The sequence below is a fragment of the Trachemys scripta genome, chromosome 2 (assembly GCF_013100865.1).
Source record: "Trachemys scripta elegans isolate TJP31775 chromosome 2, CAS_Tse_1.0, whole genome shotgun sequence".
In the NCBI taxonomy this organism is placed as follows: Eukaryota; Metazoa; Chordata; order Testudines; family Emydidae; genus Trachemys; species Trachemys scripta.
This window is the reverse complement of record NC_048299.1, coordinates 45,458,928-45,485,017: the sequence shown is the minus strand read 5'-3', so window position 1 is coordinate 45,485,017 and position 26,090 is coordinate 45,458,928. Positions and strand designations below refer to the sequence as shown.

The window sequence follows — 26,090 nt, the reverse complement described above, 5'->3', positions numbered from 1 at the left end:
CACTTCAGGCAAACTCACTGGTAAAGATAAACAATTAAAGAAGTTTACTGACTATAAAAGATAGTTTTTAAGTGATAGGCAAAAAGTCCGAGTTAGTTACCAAAAGAAATAAAATATAAGCATGCAGTCTAAACTCTCAACCCTATTAGACTGGTGAACAACTAGACTAAGCAGTTTTTCTCACCCCACTGGATATTGCAGTCCTTAATATACAGATTTGTCCCTTCAATCTTGGCCAGTCTCCTCTGTTGGAGTCTTCAGTCTTCTTCCCAGTGTCGTTGTTGCTTGCAGCATAGGTGGTGGCAGGAGAAAAGGCCCAGCATGTGGCCACTGTGTTTGTTTTATAACCTCAGTCCCATGTGTTTGGGGAGCACAAATCCAGGCATGTCTGGGGCCCTGCTGAGTCTCCAGGCAAGGTTGAGCAATTCCCCTGGTGTGGCCTCAGGCAGGTGAGTCAATTGTAGCTCCCTTGCTGGACAATGGTTGTTGATGGGTTGTTTGAAACGTGCCCAAGTGTTTGGTTACTTTCCTTGCTGTTGCCTCTGAGGAGCTAATATCAGGCTGATTCCCCAACTCACAGCATGTTTTAGTGACCACCATACAATACAATTCTCATAATTTCATATGCATTAATGATATACATATATGGATAGAGAAATGACTTTCAGCAGATCATAACCTTTCCCCTGATACCTTACATGGCATGCTTTATATGTAAGATCACGATTATATAAAAATGAGGAATATGGGGGTTCCCCCAAGGTATAGAATGTCACAGAGATATACCCATATAATCTCAGCAAGTGACCTGTACTCCATACTGCAAAGGCAACAATTGCAAAGGTTAAAGGTCAAATAGGTCTGAGGGCAAATACCTTCCCCTCCCCACATATGGCTAACACAAGATGACTAACATCTATTACATGATTGTTCTTTCATCCTCTCCCCAGCGAGAGATATGCATGCAATGGAGTGTCACATATTGGTAGGATTTTTGTTTTGTTTTAATAAATACACATATTGTTACATGTTTATATTAGACAAGGCAAGATCAGAGAAATGCAAGTTCACTTGGAGCAGAAGTTGGTGAGATTTGTGATGGTCCTTAATTCCTGGGGGAGTTCATTCTAGTTTTGGGCTGACCCCCCAAAAAGTTCTGTCTCCTGCACAGCTGAGAGTTCCAATGTGTCAGAAGAGCTAAGATGTTGACCATGGTTTTCTTCCCGAGCATTATGCAATCTTTTAGATATCCTGGGCCCAGACAATGGAGCATTGTGATGGGGTGTTCACCCCACACTGGAGAAGAATGGTTTAATAGAGGCCTCATGGGCCTGCCACACCCTATCCCAGAAAGAAGTCATGGAAATGAGTCCTTCAAGCAGCCTAGAGAGGCTGCACAGGAAGCAGCCAATTAGAGGGAGGCTGCAAGGAACAGCCAATCAGGGCCCAGTAGGCTCACATAAAAGGACCTGCAGGCAGGGCCGGCTCCAGGCACCAGCTTGCCAAGCAGGTGCTTGGGCGGCCACTCTGGAGAGGGGCGGCACGTCCAGCTATTCGGTGGCAATTCGGCGGACGGTCCCTCACTCCTACTTGGAGCGAAGGACCATTGCCGCCGCAGATCGCGATCGCGGCTTTTATTTTTTTTTTTTTTGCCGCTTGGGGCGGCAAAAATCCTGGAGCCGGCCCTGCCTGCAGGGCCAGAGACAGTGGCTGTGGTGAGCTCAAGGAGTCAGGACTGTGTTCTTAGTGGGCTGCAGGAAGGGTAGTACCTTGAACAGACCAGTTGCTGGCAGGGACCAGGGAGCAAGAGGGAGTGCTTGGCTGGATGCTGGGACTTGCTGACTGAAAATCCTAAGAAGAGGGCGAAGGAGGTGCTGGGACCGTGGGGAAGCGGACCAGGGAACAGAAGCAGCATTGAGTGAAGTTAAAGGAACACAGCATGAGGCTGCTATCTACAGGGTCCCTGGGTCAGGATCCAGAGCAGTGGGCGGGTCTGGGTTTCCCCCCTCCCCCATTCACCACTGGGGAAGTGGCTGGACTATTGATCTGAGATACTTCACCCTCGGAACAGGGAAAACAGGGATGATGACATGGCCAGAGGGCCGAGTCATGAAGAGGATGCTGTGGTACTTGAACTGAAGTGGTTCTGCAGGCAGAGACAATGATGGGAAAGGCGCTACCTGAAGAGGGCACACTAGCTGGCAGAGCTAATCCTTGTGATGGCCAGCCGGAGCTGGTGCTGTGGTGAGCAGACTCTGTCACAAGCACCTTGAAGCTGAGGACCATAGATTTAAAATTTACGGGAAGCCAGCGTATACAGCAGAGAACAGGTGTGATATGCTCACAATAGTCTGTGTTGCTGAGGAGACGAGTTGCAGCATTCTATACTGAAGGCTTCATGCCCTGGTATACTGCAACTTCATCTATTCTAAGTCTTCTGCAGCACCTCTCCCCAACATCAAATGAGATGTTTCTGTGTGTGGTCAGTTGTCTTGATTACCTTCCTAGGTGCTGTTATTGCTGTGTTGGAAAAACATGATAAAATACAAACCAAAACACTACAATGGAACAAAATTCTGCCCTCAGCTAGCTATTGATTTCTTTTAAACCACAGGGAAGAATTTAAAATAACAAAAGCTTCTTAAGGTATGGGCTATCGTCTACTGTCTTATAAAATACTAGTTTTATCCTTTACAGTATAATAAATGAACTACAGCTGTGCTAGGAGTGATCAAATGATAAACTATAGCTACTATCAGTTGTCTTCAGGTTTCTGGTGTATTTGTGTAAGGCAAAGGAAATTCCCTTTGGAAAGACTTCCCATGAGTAAGACCTCCAAGTTTTTAAGTACAGAAGGAGGGTCAGTATAAATCATGGAAGTATATCCACATTTTCAGACTATGGGGCTGCAGGAAATCAAAGATGTTGTTATTCGAAAGGGAAAGGAGAAGATAGAATGTCCTTCTCTGCAAAACTACATAGGCATCAGTTGACTGTGCAATTAAGTCTCTTATCAACAATTGTTTAAATGACCTATTATAAAGAATAATAATTTTTATTATCTTTACCTATGTTTTACTTTATTATCAGCTCTCAACTTTATTATTAATTATGCTATTAATAGTTCATCATTCCAGAATGGCTGCCATTGTCTAACCCTTCAGTTTTCAGAGATGTTTGTTGCAGATACTTTGCCTTATTATGGCCCCAATCCAGCAAAGCACTTCTGCACATGGATAACTTTAAGCATGTGAGCAGTCCCAATGCTGAAGTGTTTTGCTGGCTTGTAACCTAAATCTGGTTAGATGGGCTGCTATTAAGGGACAGGACTGCTATGAAACTACAGTATGAGCAGGGGCTCTTAAAGACAGGCGAGAACTTTGGGAAGATGACACGTTACAACAGCTGTCATGTTGGCAGGGCTGGATTATGACATTCTGAGACCCTAAGCTATGTCAAGTGTAAGAGGCCCCATACCATAAAAAAAAATTATTTGATTATTTTCACAGAAAGGACATTGAATATATAAACATGAAAGCTCTTTATTTGCATATATCCAAAGGCGAAGTTGTAAAAATAGAATAATAATCTAACTAAAACACATCTTGCAATATGCCTGTCTGAATTATAAAATAGTTTCAAATTAACATATTTTTGTCTATGATTTCTTAGTTAGTAGCTACGAAAACTTTATAGCAACAACAAAGCAGTTACTTACACAGACCAGCTTACTTAATAGAAGCAGTACTACCTGCAATATGTCTGTTTGCAAATCATATTAAATTTAAAACTGAAATTTAAAACATTTTCTTTTGTGATTTTTGGAGAGCAAAATCATTGATGATGTCCTCAAATGATAAGCTATGGAGTTTATCACTTTCGATGCACAGAATGCTTAGGGCAAATAGCTTTTCTAGCAGCATTTTCTAGGCAGACATCTCTCTTTGTGTTCGCTTCTCTATCCTCTGTCTCCCCCAGAACCACTAATTAGTCTCGAGTAAACACCTCAGACACGCAGAGTGACAACAAGCGCTATGCACGAAAGAGAAAGAAAGAATTTACCAGAAAAAAGACTGGTAATCTCTAGACTGGCATTGAGAAAGTGAGATAAACTAGTCTGTAGTCAAGCAAATATAATAAATATTATAGGCTTTAATAGCCTATAAATCATATATGCACATAGTTTGAAATAACTTGCTCACCAAGTACTCAGAATATTTTGATATATATGTATATTTTCCTTCACTTCTCAAAACCCTCTATTTATCCTTTCATCAGCACTCTCTGATATTTATTAAGGTTTCCGAAACTGACAGAGGGAAGCCAACACAAATTTATCCTCCTCAAGATCCACTTGACCCAAGTCCATAAGACAATCACCTGCAAACTCAATCATGTGACGCATGGATAGCGCATGAAGCAGAAAGCAGCCTGCACACTAAAATACACTATTGTACATGTGTACAGATCAAAAGAAGAAAGAACACACTAACACTTAAGAAAAGAAAGAAAAACATGAGCGAAGGCACTACGACTAAACGTGCTGGACTGTAAACAAAAGATGGCAGCCTTCCGGCTATTACCAGCCAAGGGGACGCTATACATGATGTCACTCCTAAGACGGGTCCCATACGAGTATGAGCTTGGCAGGATTGCTTCACGACACTGCCGTTTCAGACCTCACATTTTTCACAATTTTATCAGCAGTGAGATTATTTATTTATTTAAATAAGTTATGAGGTATGGTCAGAATTTTACCAGTAGCAACTGGCCAACAAAACGCTGCCTTAGGAGACAGATAGCAGACTTACTCGTAGAAATACTAATTTTACAAATGCAATTATCATTTTTTTCTCAGTCCTGGCCTTCTGCCTGTCTATAATGAACAATTAGTGAAGAGTAATGGTAGGATAAGGGTATTTGTATAATCAGATGTGAATATGTTTGTCATATTTGAACGAAAATGTCTATATTTAGAGAGAACCTTCTTTTTCCCATATCTCCTTTATTTATCAACCGATTTTGATAAAATTGGAAATGGAGTCAGTTTTTTTCTTTTTTAGAGGCCCCTCATACTGTGAGGTCCTAAGCTGTAGCTTAGTTAGTTTATGCTTTAATCTGGTGCCGCATGTAGAAATCCAATAAACTGGATTCAGATGGAATGATGTAGTTGAATATAAAGAAAGAGAAACCAGTTGAATATAAAGAAAGAGGAACAATTCCAAAGCAAGGAAGGCCCTGTAAAAATAAGTATTAATAAGCAGCGGGTAAGCAAATGCCTGGTAACTGATGAACATACATAGATCAGTCAGTCAATGTGATACATATGCTAGGACATTAAAGGAATTAGTAAAACTTATTGTACACCTGATAATTATTTCAGAAAAATATGGAGGAAGTACTGGAAGGACTGAAAAAAGCACACAGTGCTGATTTGCAAAAATGAAAGAGGACTGGTCCTAGTAATTACTGTCAAATTCATCCTTGGTGTCATTGTGTTGGGATGAATTTGGTTCAGAGAGGACTGGAGAACTATGGGCAGTTCACAGCCTGGATTTATTAAGGGGAGGTCGTGTATGTGGTGAGGGGACTCTGAAGTTTATACCCACCTTCCTCTGAGTTGTTTTTTTCTGCCACCCACACACATCCCTCTCCTTCCATCATTCATGTGCAAATTATACTTGTTTTGCTCTGCTAACATAAGAACATAAGAACGGCCGTACTGGGTCAGACCAAAAGTCCATCTAGCCCAGTATCCTGTCTACCGACAGTGACTAATGCCAGGTGCCCCAGAGGGAGTGAACCTAATAGGTAATGATCAAGTGATCTCTCTCCTGCCATCCATCTCCATCCTCTGACAAACAGAGGCTAGGGACACCATTCCTTACCCATCCTGGCTAATAGCTATTAATGGACTTAACCTCTATGAATTTATCCAGTTCTCTTTTTAAATGAATGCCAAAATTGGAGCAAGTTACATCTGTTTTCTGAACCAGTCATACTCAATGTGTAAAGTCACCATTAACATCACTCCTAAATTTGGTTCAATGTGTTTTTATTATTATTTATTTTTAAACTCTTCCAACCTCCCCTGTCTTTCCACCCCCAACTTTTCCTTTTTCAACAGTGTCATTTGAGGATATTAAGTGGGTTTCCACTTCTAAGACCATGATATTCGAATTTGCTTTAAGACAAATGCTAAAAACCTGTTGAGATTTATTTTCATAGACTGTGTGACATTAGTCTCTGACAGTCAAATAATTGATTCTCATTTGTTGTTGCTAAGACTGCATTACTACCATTCATCTTCTTGCACCAGCTATTGAATCCTTCTACTGGTGTATATTGATTTGGCTGGCAACATCAACATGTTGAGGTTCTGTGTTTAACTTATGTCTAGTCTTGCTTTCAGTAACCAATATACTGCAGTAAAAGGTGGCATATTTATTTTTGTCTGAGAAACATACCTAAATTAGCTAATTTCTATTTGAATAATGCCAGCCCCATGAGAAACAAATCTGTGTCTGCTTGAATCAATTATTTAATTCTTGGCTTATTAGTCTTCCAGACCAGCTTGTTTGAATGCTTCAGAGGAGTCAAAGCTCTGTGTTTAGTGTTCTAGATCAAGTAGAACACATCTCTTGGTTTTAAAACTTATCTTCCAATGTAAAATCATATTCTCCTGCTATCCTAAATTATTTAAAGGTGAGGGTAAAGAGGAGCTTCCCTTGGTTTTTGGGAAAAATTCAAAATGGTAAATTTGGTCAACAATGTTTTTCTTGATGCTAAATACATTATATTATTTCCTAACAAATTTAATGTTGAAGAGAAGAGTGGGAATTGAGGATTTCTTTTGAAAGTTACCTTGTTAGAGCTGGTGTAGCCATGTCAGTTTGCACTCCAATAGCCATAGGAACACCTCCACAGCGGATATTTCCCAGTTCCTCTGCCACTGCAATGCTATAGGAGAAGTCCAAGCCCATGCCGCCATATTCTGACAAGGAGAAAACAGCGATCATATTAACATTCTTTGTTAAGAGAAAAAGAAAACCTATTTAATTACAATCATCTACAAGCTGGGGCTATTATACAGTTTCCAAATATTTAACAATGATCTTTTATTCCAGCATAGTGCTGCTACGGCTATTTAAAAATTAGTTTAAAATTACAATTCCCATATCATTCCATATTCAGGACATAGTAAGATCTCAAAAACTACCCAGAATCAGGCCATGACAATAGCTGGATGGAAAACTGAGGGATTGTAGAAAATGGTGATTTAGTAGGTGATGCTATTCCCTCTGAGTTAGCACTGAGTCTATACCCAAGAACAATGTCAGGTAGAAGTGTGCTGCTGTATATGCATATATGTCCTAACTATTTATGGTCATTAAAGCACTTTTCACTAGAACAGAGGCAATGACCCTGGTGTCTTGCACAAATTTCAGTATGGGTCTTTGAACCTCCTTACATTTCATACTACAGTTTCAATTAAAGAGGATATTATTCTTCATCTCTTCCCCAAGTGAGACAGTGTTGCCTAATACTAATACACACTGGGTATTGCACCCAAGAAGGAGCTGAGTTTCCATGGGGCGGAGGGGATGATTCCTATACTTGTAATTTATATGCAAGATGAATTATTATATTATTATGATGATTTGACTGAACAGTTTGATTAGGTGGCATTTTACTACTTTAATTAACTCATTGGAAACTCACCCCAACAGAGGAAATTTAAAACAAACGGTGATGGAAAAATATCCTGGGTCTCAGCCACCTGTGTTCTGTTTGTTCTGTTCCCATGAGCAGCTATGCTTGTTGACATCACACATTTGCTATCTGAGCTTACCCTTAAATCGAACTTCCGTGAAGTCTGCATTATAACACCGATAGCCAAATTAAAAACAACACAGCCCATATAAACCTATCACTTTGTACACTATTATCTGTTTCCTAAACCCACAGGGAGTGCCTTTGTACATCCTCTTTGTGCAGAAGGAGAGGAAGCCACAAATTCAAAAGGCAAAGTTTGAGTTTTAGTTTTCTGTGGTGCACCTGCATAATATAGCCTGACTGCACAGGATTTTCAGTATAGTGAAATTCCTTTATTTCAAAACTTAGTTCAGCACACACCCTGAAAAAGCCCATACTTTGTTTTTAATTAAAAAAATTAAAAAAACCTCCCACAGACAGTGGAATTGACAATCATATGGGGATGTCTACAACAGAATATGTTAATGTTACAACAGCCCTAGCAATGAAGAGACCAGCTGGCAAAGGTTAAAGACAAAAAGGATTTCATGGCTAGCAATATATTAATTGGCTACCCAAACATTGTTTTGATAGGCTTCCATGCCTGAGATTTTTTTTACAAGTCAATAACAACATTTCAGATTAGAAAGTAGGCTAGTCAATGCATCACTTTCCCAGAGCAATGAGTAGTGTAGACTATCACCACACTCCCCCTGCGGAAATAAAGAGAAAAAGAATCGCATGTGACAGATGCCGGGCAGATGTCAGTCATGCAATGTTATTGTAGCTGTGTCAGGATATTACAGAGACAAGGTGGGTGAGGTAATATCTTTTATTGGACTAATTTCTGTTGGTGAGAGACAAGCTTTCAAACTTAGGGTATGTCTACACTCCGGGATTAATCCGAATTTATAGAATTCGATTTTTGGCAACAGATTGTATAAAGTCGAATGTATGCGGCCACACTAAGCACATTAATTCGGCAGTGTGCATCCATGTTCCAGGGCTAGCGTCGATTTCCGGAGCGTTGCACTGTGGGTAGGTATCCCATAGCTATCCCATAGTTCCCGCAGTCTCCTCCGCCCACTGGAATTCTGGGTTGAGATCCCAATGCCTGATGGGGCCAAAAACATTGTCGCGGGTGGTTCTGGGTACATCCTTCCCCTCCCTCCGGGAAAGCAATGGCAGACAACTGTTTCGCGCCTTTTTCCTGGGTGAACAGTGCAGACGCCATACCGCGGAAAGCATGGAACCCGCTCAGCTCAAGACAGCAGTCATGAACATTGTAAACACCTCGCGCGTTATCGGGCAGTTTATGCTGAACCAGAATCTGCAAAACCAGGCAAGGAGGAGGCAGCGACTGTAGCGCGGCGACAAGAGTGATGAGGACATGGACATGGAATTCTATCAAACCGCGGGCCCCAGCACTTTGGAGATCATGCTGTTAACGGGGCAGGTTATAGCTGTGGAACGCCGATTCTGGGCCCAGAAAACAAGCACAGACTGGTGGGACCGCATAGTGTTGCAGGTGTGGGACGATTCCCAGTGTCTGCGAAACTTTCGCATGCGTAAGGGCACTTTCATGGAACTTTGTGACTTGCTGTCCCCTGCCCTGAAGCACCAGAATACCAAGATGAGAGCAGCCCTCACAGTTGAGAAGCAAGTGGCGATAGCCCTGTGGAAGCTTGCAACGCCAGACAGCTACTGGTCAGTCGGGAATCAATTTGGAGTGGGCAAATCTACTGTGGGGGCTGCAGTGATGCAAGCAGCCAAAGCAATCACTGAGCTGCTGCTACCAAAGGTAGTGACTCTGGGAAACGTGCAGGTCATAGTGGATGGCTTTGCTGCAATGGGATTCCCTAACTGTGGTGGGGCAATAGATGGAACCCATATCCCTATCTTGGCACCGGAGCACCAGGGCAGCCAGTACATAAACCGCAAGGGGTACTTTTCAATGGTGCTGCAAGCACTTGTGGATCACAAGGGACGTTTCACCAACATCAATGTGGGATGGCCAGGAAGGGTTCATGACACTCGTGTCTTCAGGAATACTACTCTGTTTAAATGGCTGCAGCAAGGGACTTACTTCCCAGACCAGAAAATAACCGTTGGGGATGTTGAAATGCCTATAGTTATCCTTGGGGACCCAGCCTACCCCTTAATGCCATGGCTCATGAAGCCATACACAGGCAGCCTGGACAGTAGTCAGGACCTGTTCAACTTCAGGCTGAGCAAGTGCAGAATGATGGTAGAATGTGCATTTGGCTGTTTAAAAGGTCGCTAGTGCACTTTACTGACTCGTTCAGACCTCAGCCAACCCAATATTCCCATTGTTATTGCTGCTTGCTGTGTGCTCCACAATCTCTGTGAGAGTAAGGGGGAGACATTTATGGCGGGGTGGGAGGCTGAGGCAAATCGCCTGGCTGCTGATTACACGCAGCCAGACACACCAGGAAGTGCTGCACATCAGAGAAGCTTTGAAAACCAGTTTCATGACTGGCCAGGCTACCGTGTGAAAGTTCTGTTTGTTTCTCCTTGATGAAAACCCACCCCCTTGATTGACTCGTTCTCTGTAAGCAACCCACCCTCCCACTTCAATCCAACTTGCTTTCAAAGGAAATAAAGTCACTATCGTTTAAAAATCATGCATTCTTTATTAATTGATTATAAAAAGAGGGAGAGAACTGACAAGGTAGCCCGGGTGGGGTTTGGGAGAAGGATAGGAGGGAAGGAAAAGGCCACTAAAAAAGTTCAAGATAATGACAGCCTTTTGGTTGGGCTGTCCACTGGGGTGGTGTGGGAGGGTGCATGGAGCCTCCCCCCCGCGTTCTTACACGAAGAGGCTATGGAACATGGTGAGGGGGGAAGGATGTTATACAGCGGCTGTAGCAGCACTCTGTGCTCCTGCTGCCATTCCTGAAGATCCACCAGACGCCGGAGAATGTCCATTTGATCACGCAGCAGCCCCAGTGTTGCAGCCTGCCACCTCTCATCTCAAGCATCCCTCGTGGCCTCACGTTCACTGGCATCTTTCCTGTACCTTGATACCGTGTCCTTCCACTCATTCAAATGAGCTCTTTCATTGTGGATGGATTCCATGATTTCTGAGAACATTTCATCTCGCGTCCTCTTTTTTTGATGCCTTATCTGAGATAGCCTTCGGGACGGAGGAGGGAGGCTTGAAAAATTTGCAGCTGGGAGGGAGGGAAAAAAGGTAGAGAAGTATTTAAAAAGATACATTTTACAGAACAGTGCTTATACTCTTTCACGATGAACAACACTATTCACATTACATAGCACGTGATTTCGGTACAAAGTCGCATTTTGCATCTTAATATTGAGTGCCTGCGGCTTTGGTGTTAGACAGCACAGACGCAGGTCCGGGCAACAGAATTCGGCTTGCACGCGGCCATGGTAAGCCATTGTCTTTCGGCTTCTGCAGCTTTCCTACAAGCAGCACCCTCCTTTCCCACATACCAAGCAAAGCCCGTTGAGTGCTGCAGTTTTCCTGTTAACATGCAGCAGCAGAAACCAAACTAACCCCCCCATCCAATTCTCTGGGATGATCGCTTTATCCCTCCCCCCACCGCATGGCTGGTATCAGGGAAGATCCCTGCAGAAACCAAACTAACCCCCCTCCCCATCCAATTCTCTGGGATGATCACTTTATCCCTCCCCCACCGCGTGGCTGGTATCAGGGAAGATCCCTGCTAGCCAAACATGAAAAAGCTCAGAGCCAATGATTTCCTCTCCATCCCCCCCCGCTTGGCTAACTGCAGGGACGGATTTCTTTTCAGCCACTGGCAAACAGCCCAGTAGGAACGGCCACCTCTGTCCCCTTAATTAAATTCCCATATTTCAACCAGGTTACCATGAACGATATAACTCTCCTGAGGATAACACAGCGAGATAAAGAACGGATGTTGCTTGAATGCTAGCAAACACCGGGACCATACGCTGCCAGGCTTTGTCATGCAATGATACCAGATTACTTGCTACTAGCATGGCGTGGTCAAGTGTCCTACCATGGAGGATGAAATAAGGCTGCACTGCCAAGAAACCTTGTGGAAAGGTTTTTGGATTACCTCCAGGAGAGCTTCATGGAGATGTCCCTGGAGGATTTCCGCTCCATCCCCAGACATGTTAACAGACTTTTTCAGTAGCTGCACTGGCCACAAATGCATCCCAAGTCCTCAGGGCAAATTAATCATTAAAAAACGCTTGCTTTTAAATCATGTTTTATATTTACAAAGGTACACTCACCGGAGGTCCCTTCCATGGCCTCATTGTCTGGGGGCTGGGAGGGTGCTTCAGTCAGGCTGAGAAAAAGATCCTGGCTGTTGGGGAGAACGGAGTGCTGTGTGCTCTCCACAAGCTCGTCGTCATCCTCATCATCATCATCTTCCCCGTCCGCAGAATCCTCAGGCATGGTTGAGATTACCCCCGCCTCGGAATCCACAGTCAGAGGTGGGGTAGTGGTGGCGGCCCCCCCTAGAATTGCATGCAGCTCAGCGTAGAAGCGGCATGTCTGTGGCTCTGACCCGGAGCGACCGTTTGCCTCCTTTGTTTTCTGATAGGCTTGTCTGAGCTCCTTAACTTTCATGCGGCACTGCTCTGAGTCCCTATTGTGGCCTCTCTCCATCATGCCCTTGGAGATTTTTTCAAATGTTTTGGCATTTCGTCTTTTGGAAAGTTGTTCCGCTAGCACGGAATCCTCTCCCCATATAGCGAACAGATCCAGTACCTCCCATACGGTCCATGCTGGTGCTCTTTTTCGATTCTCGGACTGCATGGTTACCTGTGCTGATGAGCTCTGCATGGTCACCTTTGCTCTGCATGCTGGGCAAACAGGAAATGTAATTCAAATGTTCGCGGGGCTTTTCCTGTCTACCCGGCCAGTGCATCCGAGTTCAGATTGCTGTCCAGAGCAGTCACAATGGTGCACTGTGGGGTAGCTCCCGGAGGCCAATACCATCGAATTGTGGCCATACTAACCCTAATTCGAAATGACAATATCGATTTTGGCGCTACTCCGCTCGTCGGGGAGGTGTACAGAAATAGATTTTAAGAGCCCTTTATTTCTAAATAAATGGCTTCGTTGTGTGGATGGGTGCAGGGTTAATTCGATTTAACGCTGCTAAATTCGAATTAAACTCATAGTGTAGACCAGGCTTAAGTGTGACTTGCCTGGAGGGCTGAGCGCTGAAAACCCCCCTGATTAGGTTAAGAGCCAACAGGAGGTGCTGGAGAGAGAGAGTGTGTGTAGGTTCACACTCACCCGACAGGAGGCGCCCACAAAAGGAGAGTATCCCCCGTCACAGATGGATACAGATAGGTGGAATAAAAATACAGTGAAAGTCTGCAATACTTTTTATGTTTAGCTGTTTGCTCTGTTTTGAGTTACTGAAAGTAAAGTAATGAACCAGCATGTCAAAATTACTGAGCAATGAAGACTCTTGTTAGTAGGACTCGGTGGAAACTGGATTTTCTTGTTTCCTTGGCAATTCTGTGGATTCCGAATTTTTACCTGCTCCAACATGAAAAAACAAAACAAAAATCTTGACACTTCCCATAAAACTAAATTTCAAAAATATTCTGTTTGGGGTCAATCAAATGTTTTGTTCCAATAAAATCAAAATGTTTCCTTCCAATTTTAACTTCTTTGTTTTTACATAATATAAAAGTCATATTTAAATTAAAAATAATAATTAAAAAACAGTTGCTTACCTTTAACTGTTGTTCTTTGAGATGTGATGCAGACATGTATTCTATGGTGGGTGTGCGCTCCCCATGCACCAAAGCTAGAGAACTTTGCCTAGTAATATCCCTAGGGGCTGTGCTCATGCCCTGAGGCCGTAGTCCCCCTCTTGGTGGTATTAAGGTGGCGATGCCCTGACCCCCTCTGTTCCTTCTCACCAAATGTCAGAAATGCAGATGCCAATGCAGAGGAGACAGAAGATGGGTCATGGAATACATGTGTGCATCACATCTCGAAAAACTGTCACAGGGAACCATTTTTTCTTTGAGAAGATGGAGCCGTATATTCTATGTGGGTGGTTCGCAAGCACTACTCACAGGAGGTGGGGCTTGGAGTCTATTTAAGAAGGGCTGCAGAATTGCCTTCCCAAAGTTTGCATCTGATCTGGGGGCAGCTGTAATAGTATAGTGGTTTGCAAAAGTATGCACAGAGGACCAAGTGGCCACCCTGAAAATGTCCAATATAGGAATATCATTTAGAAATGCTGTTGGCTAAACCAAGAACCAGAGGACCTCCTCCTTTGGGATCTGTGACTCTTTCTGAATTAATGCCGTTGCTGCACAGGAAGGGGGGACAAAATCAAGTAGTTAGTTTGACAGGAAGGCAGGTCTTGTGTTTAAGGCTTTAGACTAGATTTAGTTCCCAGATCTGACAAATATTTTGTGTGCGACTATGGGCAAGTCACTTAAAATTTCTGTACCTCTATTTTCCACCTGAAAATACCCATAGGATTATATTTAGTTTCTTCCACTCCATCAGTTCTGTCTATTTAAATCATAATCCATTGGTCAAATGAACTGTTTTCATTATGGGTTTGTCTAAAAGGGAAGTTAAAACTGGACTGAGTCAATCCAGTTCGAAAACACTTGTGTACATATGACGTAATTCAGTGTAGTGCAAAAACTGTTTATTTGGAGTCCTCTTTCAAAGTGAACTAACTTTGCTACAAATCCAGTTAGTCTCATCTATTGTTTGTGTGCATGCAATGCTGCTGCAAACTACTTTGGCACTCTTCCAATCCCACATTGCTTGGCAGGTGACCTTTATTGACTTGTTTATCTGTGTGCCCTGCCCTGCTCTGGGGTCAAGTTGACCGAATGTCTCCTCCCCCATTTATAAGATGGTGCACAGGAAGATTTTGTCCATTTGCTCCTGGATTCCAGTATATAACAGCTGGGATAATACACCAGAAGCCCTACAACATGCCTCAAGCAGCCACTCCGAGACCTTGGATCTCATCGCCATCTGAGACGTGTCAGTGCAGGAAGTTCATGTGACCAGCCACCAGAATAAAGCCCTTTTTGTGGCTCTGCGATGTCCACGAGGGGCCACGACTGGGATTCCAAACGGTGCCAGTCAAAGAGCAAACAGCTCAGCAGCAGTTATATTAAAATGAGGGACAATAGGAAAAAATCCAGCAGGGGACACGTAACCTGTCCATTTCTTGGGGAGCTGGAATGGATTTTATGTAACTACATGACCACCCAACCCAGGCAACTTGTGGAGTCTGCTGCCTCTCACTCCCCCCGCGGCCATGAGCAGCAAGACTGATTGGAGGATGAACACAAGGAGCCCAGTGAAGAGATCCCCCGGGAATGCCAGGATCTCTTTTGGATTCAGAACCCAGTTAGAAGGCAAGCCCAATTCCTGTCCTGCAGAAATCAACCCCAATTACTAGGCAGCAACCCAGACCGAGGGGGCTGATCCTATGGAGGGAACCTCAGCATGTATGTTTTTTTTTTTTATAATTTGTTTCATAATTTAATATTTAAGTTTTCAATTTATTATTATTTATTATGCTATGCTGGCATGCTAGCTTGTTCCAGGTGCCCTATGGCAGCGTTCATTGTAAACAGATATGAGCTAGAAGCCTTTCCAAGTCCGAGATCCCCTTCACCCTCCCTTGGCCCATGCTCTTTGTTCGATGCCCCCGTACATCCTTCCGAAGTGTTTGCTTCTCAGCCGAGGTCACTGGCCCCCACCTTATGCTAACGCCCCAACTACTGACTGTTTTCAGGCCCACACCACAGGGAGGCATTTTTCTTTCCCCTTTCCTCAGCTGTCCTGCCCCGCAAATGGTGCCCCATCCTCCTCAAGCTCTTGTTTTCCACCTCAAAATGGTGGCCAGCAGCATGCCATAATGGCAGCTTCTTCCCTGACCCTGTGGCAGAATCAAATAAGGAAAATAGTCTTTTGTGCAAAATGCAAATGTTTACTCGAACAGTGGTTACAGGAAAAGAAGCTTGATTAGTGTTCTCAGTTTACATGAGGTAGATATCAACACTGCATGACCATAAAGCTACAAAGTGTACAGCTCCCCTGTAAATGTCCTGTAACATACATTCTTACAGACTGGTACCAGTGAATGCTTCAGGCAACCATAGAACCCTAGTATTTTTCTCTGCTCTTCCAACATGACTGCAGGAGAGAGAGAAAGCAAAATCTAAGGCTGAAAAATTGCTCACTTTTTGTCTGGATATTATAAGGAATAGCTGCATGCAGCCTTCCCTCCCCCCTCACCTGCATGCTCCACCTATAGCTCGCAACTCCCTTCCAGTCCTGCACTTCTAGGGACACCATCTTGGAGAATAACTTTGCCAAGTATCTTGCTGGTCTGCCCTTTGCCTCTTTAAATAAGGTCATTCTCTGCCTCCTGGTCACTCTCCTCAGTGTAATGTCATCCAAACCAGGATAGCTTAAAGGGGATGTAGAGGGGATTAATATCCAACTCGCCCCCGGATTCACCCCACTAACCCCCCTCCAACACCACATAAGCACCTCCACAGCACATCAAAACTGCAAAGCCAGACCAGGAGCATAATTCCCAAACCCCACGCCTTCCCCCAGCCCCAACCTCCAAGACACAACAGCAAAGCAAAGAGTATATACTGTACAGACAAAAATCTCAATACACACATCACTTACCATTGCCGAGGGTCCTCCCCAGACTGGGAAGACTCTTAGGAAGGTAAAGCCAGAAATGCACATAAAAAAATGCCATCTCAGCCTCCCTAGAACATGAACAATAACCATTTGTAATTGTAACCTCGATGCCAACTCTGCCCACATAACTACACCAGCAACACCATCACAGGACCTAACCAGATCAGCTACAACATCACCGGCTCATTCACCTGCACGTCCACCAATGCTATATATGCCATCATGTGCCAGCAATGCCCCTCTGCTATGTACATTGGCCAAACTGGACAGTCACTACGCAAGAGGATAAATGGACACAAGTCAGATATCAGGAATGGCAATATACAAAAACCTGTAGGAGAACACTTCAACCTCCCTGGCCACACAATAGCAGATGTAAAGGTAGCCATCTTACAGCAAAAATCTTCAGGACCAGACTCCAAAGAGAAACTGCTGAGCTCCAGTTCATTTGCAAATTTGACACCATCAGATCAAGATTAAACAAAGACTGTGAATGGCTATCCAACTACAGAAGCAGTTTCTCCTCCCTTGGTGTTCACACTTCAACTGCTAGCAGAGCACCTCACCCTCCCTGATTGAACTAACCTCGTTATCTCCATACTGATTTATACCTGCCTCTGGAGATTTCCCTTACTTGCATCTGAAGAAGTGAGGTTCTTACCCACGAAAGCTTATGCTCCCAATACTTCTGTTAGTCTCAAAGGTGCCACAGGACCCTCTGTTGCTTTGTAATTTTTGTTAATACTTCCAGAGCTACAGCACTCACACTGGCCAGACCCTCCTGGACAAGGCCTTTATCAATGGTTTAGCAGCTGGCAAACCTGAGGTGGAGGAAACAGAAAACTCACGATGACATTTTCATGGACATCATTACAGAGTCCAGAAACCCCCTGAAAAATGTGAAGAGTTGGAGGCAGTATCTGAGGACTGAGAGGGAATCCGACTAGGAGTTTTCCAGAGAGATTGTTGCAGTGGTAGAGGATGGTGTGGCAGCTGCCAGGGTCAAAACGAGCATGGAAAAGACAGGGAGATGCAGAGGCAACTCCTGGAGGCAATAAAAAATGTCCCGTTGCACTGCATGTTATTATGAGGGCAGCAGGCCACGCAGTACTGCAAACCAACAGCTAGCCTGTTATGTGGCCTCTGGATAATACTGGCTATAGGGAACAACAACAACTCCTCCCTGCTGTACTCTCACAGCAGTGCTCCCAGAAGCCATGCCCCTCCCACAACCCAGCACTGGTCCCTGAGAAAAGTGGCACCTGGGACCCCAACTATTTTGGGCCCTCTATTGCCCCTGGCAATTTCCAGCCTCTGCACTTTACTTCAGAAGGACCATGAAGAAGAGGCAACTTATGCTCTTCTGTGACTTTAAGTCCCTTCACCCCTTGCATTGTATTCTGCACTGCATTGCTGCACTCTGCTATTTTGTTTCACTGCTGTTTTAATGAAAGGGTTTTTTGTAGTTAAATAATAGATTGCTTCATAATTGAAAATCATTGTTTCATTTTCGTTTCAGTTGATCATTTGTTTGTTACAGAGTAGATGATAAAAACCTTAAAAATTTCATTCCTAAGGAGTCGACAGTTCATTTTACACAGAAAATAATTAAGTATGCACTAATTCATAAATTTTTACAAACACATTTAGGCAAATACGCAAAAGGGATCGCAACAACACCGCACTTCCACTGGCTACAAATAACTGAACTGCACAAAAAACTTCCAACACCCCCCCAACCTCCACCCCCGACCACAGACATTGGATAACAGCTGGATGTACAGCTGCACAATTTCAGGCCTGAGACTCAAAGTAAGAGCAATAGGCATATCTCACAATATTGCCCCGGCTGTTTGCATTTTGTACTGGATGCCTCACTGACTGCACAGACCGCTGAGAGAGTCTCTGCACCTCAGCCTCCCACCCATTGCTAGGCTATCTCCCTTAGTCTCACAAACATTGTGCAAAATACAACGTGCTGCTATAATCTTTGAGACATTTTATTCTGCTGCTTCCAACTTATTCCACAAACAGTGCCATCTCCCTTTCAAACGGCCAAATGCACACTCCATTGCCATTTTGCAACTACTAAAGAGGTAGTTAAACAGTTCCTTCCTTCTCTCCAAGCGGCCTCTGAATGGCTTCATTAACCAGGAAAGCAAGAGGATAAGCCGAGTCTCCCCGGATAACAGGAGCAATGTCTCCCCCTCTAGTGTCTATAGTGTTCAAGCAGTCCTGTCTCTATTAAACACAACTGAGTTCTGAAAGATCTTAGCATTATGGACCCTTCCAGACCACACAGCATTTATAACTGTAAACCTACCACAGTTGTCAACAAGCCCTTGGAATATCATCAAGAAATACCCCTTTGTGCTTATGAATTCTGAGCCCTGACTGGGAATGGGGGGCAAATAATAGGCACATGGATCCCATCAATTGCCCCAGTAAAGTTTGGCAACTCTCCCGCCACACACACACACACACACACATGTAAAACCATCAATAACCTCCGGAGCATTATCAAGCTTTATAGCCCAGTGTAACAATATCTTCTCCATGGCATCACACACCTGCATGATAATAGCCCCAGTAGTCCCCACACTGAATTGGGTCACTAGGGATCATTAACATTCAGGGGTGACCAGCTTCTAGATGACAATGATGATCCACTTCTCCACAGACATGGAGAACTGTGGGGGGGTATGCGGTCACTGCAGCTCCAGGGTTAGTTCAGCACATATCTCCAAAAAGGTTGCCTTCCCTATCCTGAAATTCTCTTGCCACTGCTGGTCATCCCAGGTCAGCAGCGTAATCCTTTCTGTGTTGATTCCCAGTCCCAGAAATGTCACTGCACTCCATGAAGCTGCTTCAGGAACTGCTCCTCTACTGTCTGTAGTATGGTGTCTTCCTCTCCGTGTCCTGGTTCCACCACTGCTAACGACTCTCCTGCTCCTGGAGGAGCTGCTGCAGCTGCCACATCACCTGCGTGGTGGTGCGGCAGGCAAAGTTCCAAACTGAACTCATCTGGCTTTCAGTGCTGAAATACACCCCAAGCAGCTTCTGCACATTGCCAACATTGCAGTGTGGAGCACTGTTCGGTCCATGGAGCACTGTTCGGTCCATGTTGGCTGACAGCAATTCAAAAACAGTGCTAGCCCACCCAAAAAGAAAGCACCAGGGGGAGGGTACACAAACGAATCATGGGATTGTTTTTAAATGTGAACTAGTCTGGCTTCTGCTATGCATCCCACAATGCACAGCAAGAAAAAAATTCCTGGAATATAGGCTGCTCAGCAGCAAAGCAAAGGAGCAAGGGATACCCTCTGAGAATGCCACGCCGTCCGTTCTCAGCAAACCACTGCCATGTGTACACGATGATGCCCATTGCATACCATCCCATGCACACTATTACTGCAGTTTGTGTACCGCACATTACCTGACACAAAGCAAAAAAACATGTGGATTAAATCCCCATGTAGACAAGCCCTATGTGTTTGTGCAGCACCTGGCACATTATGACCCTAAACTCAAATGGAGTCTCCAGAAGCTATTGTTATACATTATAATAATTTTCAATGTAATTGATACTTGGAATTTTTGCTTCTTAAGCTTTTTGCTGCTTATCTTTTTTTTAAAAGGACTTTGGGATACTGCCTTTACTGTGTTCAATTTAATGACTTTTCTTTTATACACCATTGCTGGTTTTCTTTTGTTTGAGGGGTGGTATTTAGGATACGGGTTCCTGGATACAAATTAAGCGTGGAGGGGTTATAACATAAAGCCAGCAATAGACTTCCTCCACCATGAATTATTTTCTTCAAAAGGAGTTTCCACCCAACAGACTGTATATTTATATGGACATCTGATTATCTTAAGAAACACTTTGAAAGTGGGTCAACGATGAGTTCTTTGGGTGTAGTTTTCTTCCCATTTCATCGTTATCTACATAAATAACAAAAAGTGTGCAAATAAACCAAGGTACAAACCACTAAACACACACGGTTTTGTAAAGGGAATGCCAGCAGCCATTTAACTACAGCAGCCCTGGCAGGCACAATTATAATACAATTTATCACTGAATGCACACCATGCTGCAGAATACATAATCACCATACCAGCAGGTTGAGACCAATAATATAACACACTTGAATAAATTTGACTAAAATAGTGTGTCTTAAGGAAATGAGGAGATGTCAAAGGGATCTCTAAAAACTGAAAGGAGTTTTAAAAGTAATGCCTTTTGGAGTCCTCTATACCTCCTTCCTCCTGCCCTCTCCCCTCCCCACCTTTTAACTGTAACTTTTAAAAACAATAATAGAAATACTGAATGAAAATATCTTAGGAGACAATCATAATGTTACCAAATCTGCAAATATTTAGGGCCAGATTCTGACATTGTTCCTCATCTGGAATAGTACCTCACTTCATGAGTAATCTCAGTGAAATCATGGAGTAAGTGTGTCAGAATCTGATTCTACATATTTATGCAGATTTTCTTTTATCTGGCAGCCTTGCAACAACTTCTATATTAATTATTGTTCTTAAAATAACACTGTCTAAAAATGTTTAAAAAAACAAATGCTACAACCATTTATGTGTTTGCATCTCAGCAGCTTTAATACCTAACTTTAGTGCCATACTGCATTTCTAAAAATAAAAATTTAATTTGCAAAAATATTTATATTGTTGATTCTTATGTGGGCGCAGTGGCATGCACCTGTATTCCCAGCTACTTGGGAGGCTGAGGCTGGCAGATCACTTGGGCTCAGGGGTGTGCTATGCTATGCTGATCGGGTGTCCGGTGCCACTGACAGCCTAGCCAGCGTGTGGCTGACGGAATGGTTAGAACAACACGCATGATGTGTTTTGATCGGCGCTCTCTCTGTGAGGGCTGATGGACAGATCTAGCAAGGTGATTCTTACGCAATGAATTGGGAGCTATTACGTAAAATGTTTAAACTCAAAAACAAAAATGCGTGAAAAGCTTCACACACCAAAACATCTCCTTCTTCCCAGAAATCAGTCATTTTCTTGTGGAAGACATTTGAGAAAGTCTCTCACAAGCACTAACTTCCTCAGTTAATACCATCATGTCTGAACAACCTAATTCATAACACATCTTGGGAGAAAAGGATAATTGAAAATCAGAATTTTCCCTCCCTTCCCCGGTGAAAATAAGACACTTCAAAGCTACTGTGTTACCCACCACCTCTCCAACACACACACACACACACACACACACACACACACACACACACAGGAGGGAGGGGGGGCACTGGCCAGAAGACAAAAATGTTTGTCTACAGTCTACATTTTTTAACAATTTCATGGTATTGTAATGTAAATTCTTCAATGCATCTACTCAATTGTAAAAGGACCAAGAGCTGGAAAACCCATATCAGACACTGGACCTTTACAAATTAGTAAATGAATCATCTGAAACTGACCACGACTTTCCTTTTGAGAGAGAGAGAGAGAGAGAGAAAGTAAACAGGGCAGGATTTACATCTTATGCGCCCCTAGGCACAGCATCTTCAGCCTCCCCACCTACAGCTGACCTTCGTGTTTTCCATAAAAAAACGAAACAAAAAGAAATATAAACACAGCCTCCCCAGGACGCACGGTGCTCCCAGCCCGAGCCGGGACGCAGCCCATCTGCCCCAAGCAAGGCACAAGAAGGGGGACTGTACCTCTCCACACGGCGAGGGATCTCCGGGTGTCTTCTGTCCCTCCCACAGCCTGGCGCATTCCAGCTCTGCCCGTGAAGTGAATGGGGTGCCAGCCATGCTCCGCCCTCTCCCTCCCCGGCATGGGACAAAGGCAGCAGGGTGGCCAGGATTAGGAAGGGGCTGGGATGCTCCCAGCACCTTTAGCGGACACCCTGCCCAGCTGCAGCTCACAATGCCCCCAGGCAGGCAGGCTGACTCGGACGCTCACCCTGCTCCAACTCCACATACTGGGTGGCCACCAACCCATGCTAGAGGCCAGCTGCCCACAGGGGAGCTGTATGTATTAACTTTTTAACTTTTAACCAACTTTTAACTTTTGGGCGCCCCTAGAACGCCGGTGCCCCTAGGCATGTGCCTACTGTGCCTAATTGGAAATCCGGCTCTGGTTGTAAAGTGTTATATAAAGGTTTTCTTGGCATATGTTTGGGAGGACTACATTCCTCTCCATCATGTATTTTGTTCATGCCAAATATTTTTACAGAGACTATTTTAGAAATAAATAAATAAATAAATAAATGGAGATATCCCATCTCCTAGAACTGGAAGGGACCTTGAAAGGTCATCGAGTCCAGCCCCCTGCCTTCACTAGCAGGACCAAGTACTGATTTTGCCCCAGATCCCTAAGTGGCCCCCTCAAGGATTGAACTCACAACCCTGGGTTTAGCAGGCCAATGCTCAAACCACTGAGCTATCCCTCCCCCCCCCCCCCCCCCATGTTGGAGAGTGTTTTAACAATTTTTATTGGCACTCCTTTTTTCCATCTATCCAACCGTAATGCGAGGTTTCTACAGTAGCCAGGCACTATTCAAAATCCCCGTGTGATGGGATCTATCAAACCTTCTCTGACCCCTGCTTAAGGAAAATTCATTCAAACCTGGCTACCAACAAGGTTGGTCCTTCAGATGCACTAGGAGGAGACACTGATCAATTAAGAACCAGCGGTCAATTTAGAAGCTGTGCCTGCTTCTTCTCAGGGCAGTGCAGGGGGAGACTGGGACAGAGGATGATCTTCGCACTGATAGGCCAGGGCCAGGTCAGGGCCTTGCCCTCAAGCACTGCGGCATTTGCCTTGGAGTTTGGTTTGTTTAAAGGTGCAGAGAGACAAGTCTGAGTTTGTTATTTTTATTGAGCTGGCTATAGACTGATGCCAAGCTTATGGCACAAGCCCCCCTGCTCTGAGCAGGCAGCTACAACTGGTGGACTAAGGCAGGGAGTGCCTGCAGTACAACTCTTGGCCCTGCAGGGGGTGCTATGGAGCAACCCCACTTGTGACACTCTACCGAAGTATTGTATTGGTAATATGAAATTATTAAAAGACAAAACAGGACCTGACAAGAGGCATACATAATATTAAACACATTTTGTGTCTTTTCACTGTTGCATTGTTAATTTCCTCCTCCTTTTCTTTAGTGCAGTCATTTGCTGGGCTATTATGTCTAATTTAGGGCTAGATTTTGGCATCAGGGCTGTTTCAAACTGGGGCATTCTGGCAAATGGAGATCAATAGTGGGTAGTGATACTCTGGCCATGCTTCCTTTCTCCTAGCTATACCACTATGCCTGAACTACAGCAAACGCACACCAAAAAACCCTCGGATTATGGACCCTTTTCACCATCACTTGCTGTAGTAGCTCGGCTCTTATTGTGTTTGTGATGAGGAAGAAGAGTTCTGTGTAAGCTCGAAAGCTCATCTCTTTCACCAACAGAAAAGATATTACCTCACTCACCTTGTCACTTTAAATCAACACCGACAAAAGGGCAGGCTAAGCAGAGCAAATGAGACATGAAGCACTTGAAAAACATACTCCACACCAGCTCCCACAAGGACTGAGCGCACTGACCGGGCCAAAGTACACCAGTGACCTAAGCAATTCCACTCCCAAGCCATACCCTGTTATCTGCAGTTTAAGGGAGTATTAGCTATGTCAGTATGAAACAGTCCATTCCTTAGAGTGCAGATATTTCCTATGAGTCAGATAAACAGGAATGTAAGAAAAATAATGAAAATATGAAGTTAGATTTTTTTATATAACTTAAGCGCTGCAATCCCTAGATAGCTCCTCACTGACTCTGTCTCTGGATAGGCTACCTTTTTCTGATATGCTCTCCAGCTAGGATACCCACCTCCCAATAATTCCAGTGTATGCAGGTTGCCCATCATCACACTAAGTCCATTCACTCTCATTCTGCTGGTCTGAAACTGCTGTCCCTGGCCTACCAATGGATCAGTACTGCCCTGTTGGCTTGTTTCCCTCCCTGCCTGCCTGATGTTCTGCTGGTTGGGTCCCTTGCTGGTCAGATCTCACTTGTACTTTGAGCTAAAGGCTCCTGACTTCCACCACCAATGTCCTTCCTATTGAGACAATATTACACCAGAAGAAGAACAAAGCAGCAACACTTTTACCCCTCTGGCCTTTAGAATATAGGCAGTCAGGCTGCACCTTGCTCACCAGGCTCACCTGACTTGATTTTCCACTCACCGAGAGTGAGCACCTGAGGGCTTGGGAACAACAATAATCTTTTAACTGCATTACAACACTGAGAATTATTTACATCTTCACCAATAAGTGGTGGAGAGGAATGGTTCCTTTCTCTCACATCTCCTTTTGTCTGCTGTGCCACCCTTTGACAAGGAGCAGCGTGTGTTCCCACGCAAACAAAGCCAGGTACACCAGATGCAGAAGAGATGTGGAGCCATGGCCCTGAGCCCTTTGGAGTGGGTAGTAATCCCTGCACCCAGGAAAATATAGATTGCAATTGCACCTGACCCCCTACACAAGGGAAATCCTCTCCGGCAACCTCTCCTCTCTCTTTGTACACCTATAGAGAGCTGGACACAATATTCCTCTGAATGGATTAGGAAAGACTATTGGTAGGAGTGGTATCAGGTGAGCCAAAAGGAGACCTTCTCCTTCAAGACAAATTATTAAGTTTAAATTGTGCTACTCATGTTTCAGCTGTCACCTTCTCTTTTGCATATCTTAGTGGGTCCCTTATTTTTAATTCTTATATGAAAAAAATACCCGAAAAGCCAAGCTGTACAGACAATACCATTTACAATATTGCAGTAGGGTTCACGAGAATTTCTGTGGTGAGCATGTATGCTTCTATCATATATCTGTTTTCAGGTGTTTCTGAGCGAAACACTAGGAAGTGCTATGGCAGTCTCATTAACTATAGACAAAGGACTGCAGGACCAAACTGCATGTGTGACAAAAATCTGCTCTGAATTCACACACAGCATTCTACACCATATCCCAACACACTCCAACTGTGCTTTTAAAAAAGGTCAGCTTGGCCATTTTAAATTGCAAGACAGATAAGAAATGACAATTGTTGTCTAGATTTTGAATGCATTTGTGGTCTTCTGCTACATAAAGTTTCATTTTAAAAAAATATTTTCAATCCATTTGTCTGTAATGTGTATTTTACAATACAAGTCTTCTGGAGAAAATAACAACGTAACTAAAGGTTGATGTTCTACAGTTGATGAGATCATTTTCACAGCTAAATGACTTGATAGTCTTTAATATTTCTACTGACGATCTGAACTGAGCTAGCAGTGCTGGTTGCTATTACAATACAGAAAACAAAACAAAGTAGTAAAAACTGCGAAATTCACAAGAGAATAGGAAGCCATTACTGATCATATATACCTGGATTTAGATCTGGTTGAACTATTCATGGCAAATCATTTGATAAATTGACCCTATTTTTTTGACTTGTCTTACAATAGGTAATGATTTTTATGAATTTGTTCATTATTTGCAATTGTTTTGTGAACACTTCCTATGAACAAATTTCAGCTTTTAGAATCTGCACAAATTTTTCACAATCAGTATTAAGTTGGCATTTTCTTTTTGTTATTTGAATTGTGAAATTGTTCACTGAAGAAATATTGGATT

At 43.7% G+C, this 26,090-nt stretch overlaps 1 protein-coding gene across 2 annotated transcripts in view; it reads right to left on the bottom strand.

Annotated features, from left to right (window-relative positions):
- The window catches only part of LOC117872221 (probable acyl-CoA dehydrogenase 6), a 149,309-nt gene that overhangs the window by 36,432 nt on the left and 86,787 nt on the right, over positions 1-26,090 (bottom strand). For both annotated transcript variants that reach the window (XM_034760457.1, XM_034760456.1), the window contains exon 3: positions 6,865-6,994. In XM_034760457.1, the coding sequence (XP_034616348.1) occupies positions 6,865-6,994 (130 nt within the window). The remainder of the gene's footprint in view (positions 1-6,864; positions 6,995-26,090) is intronic.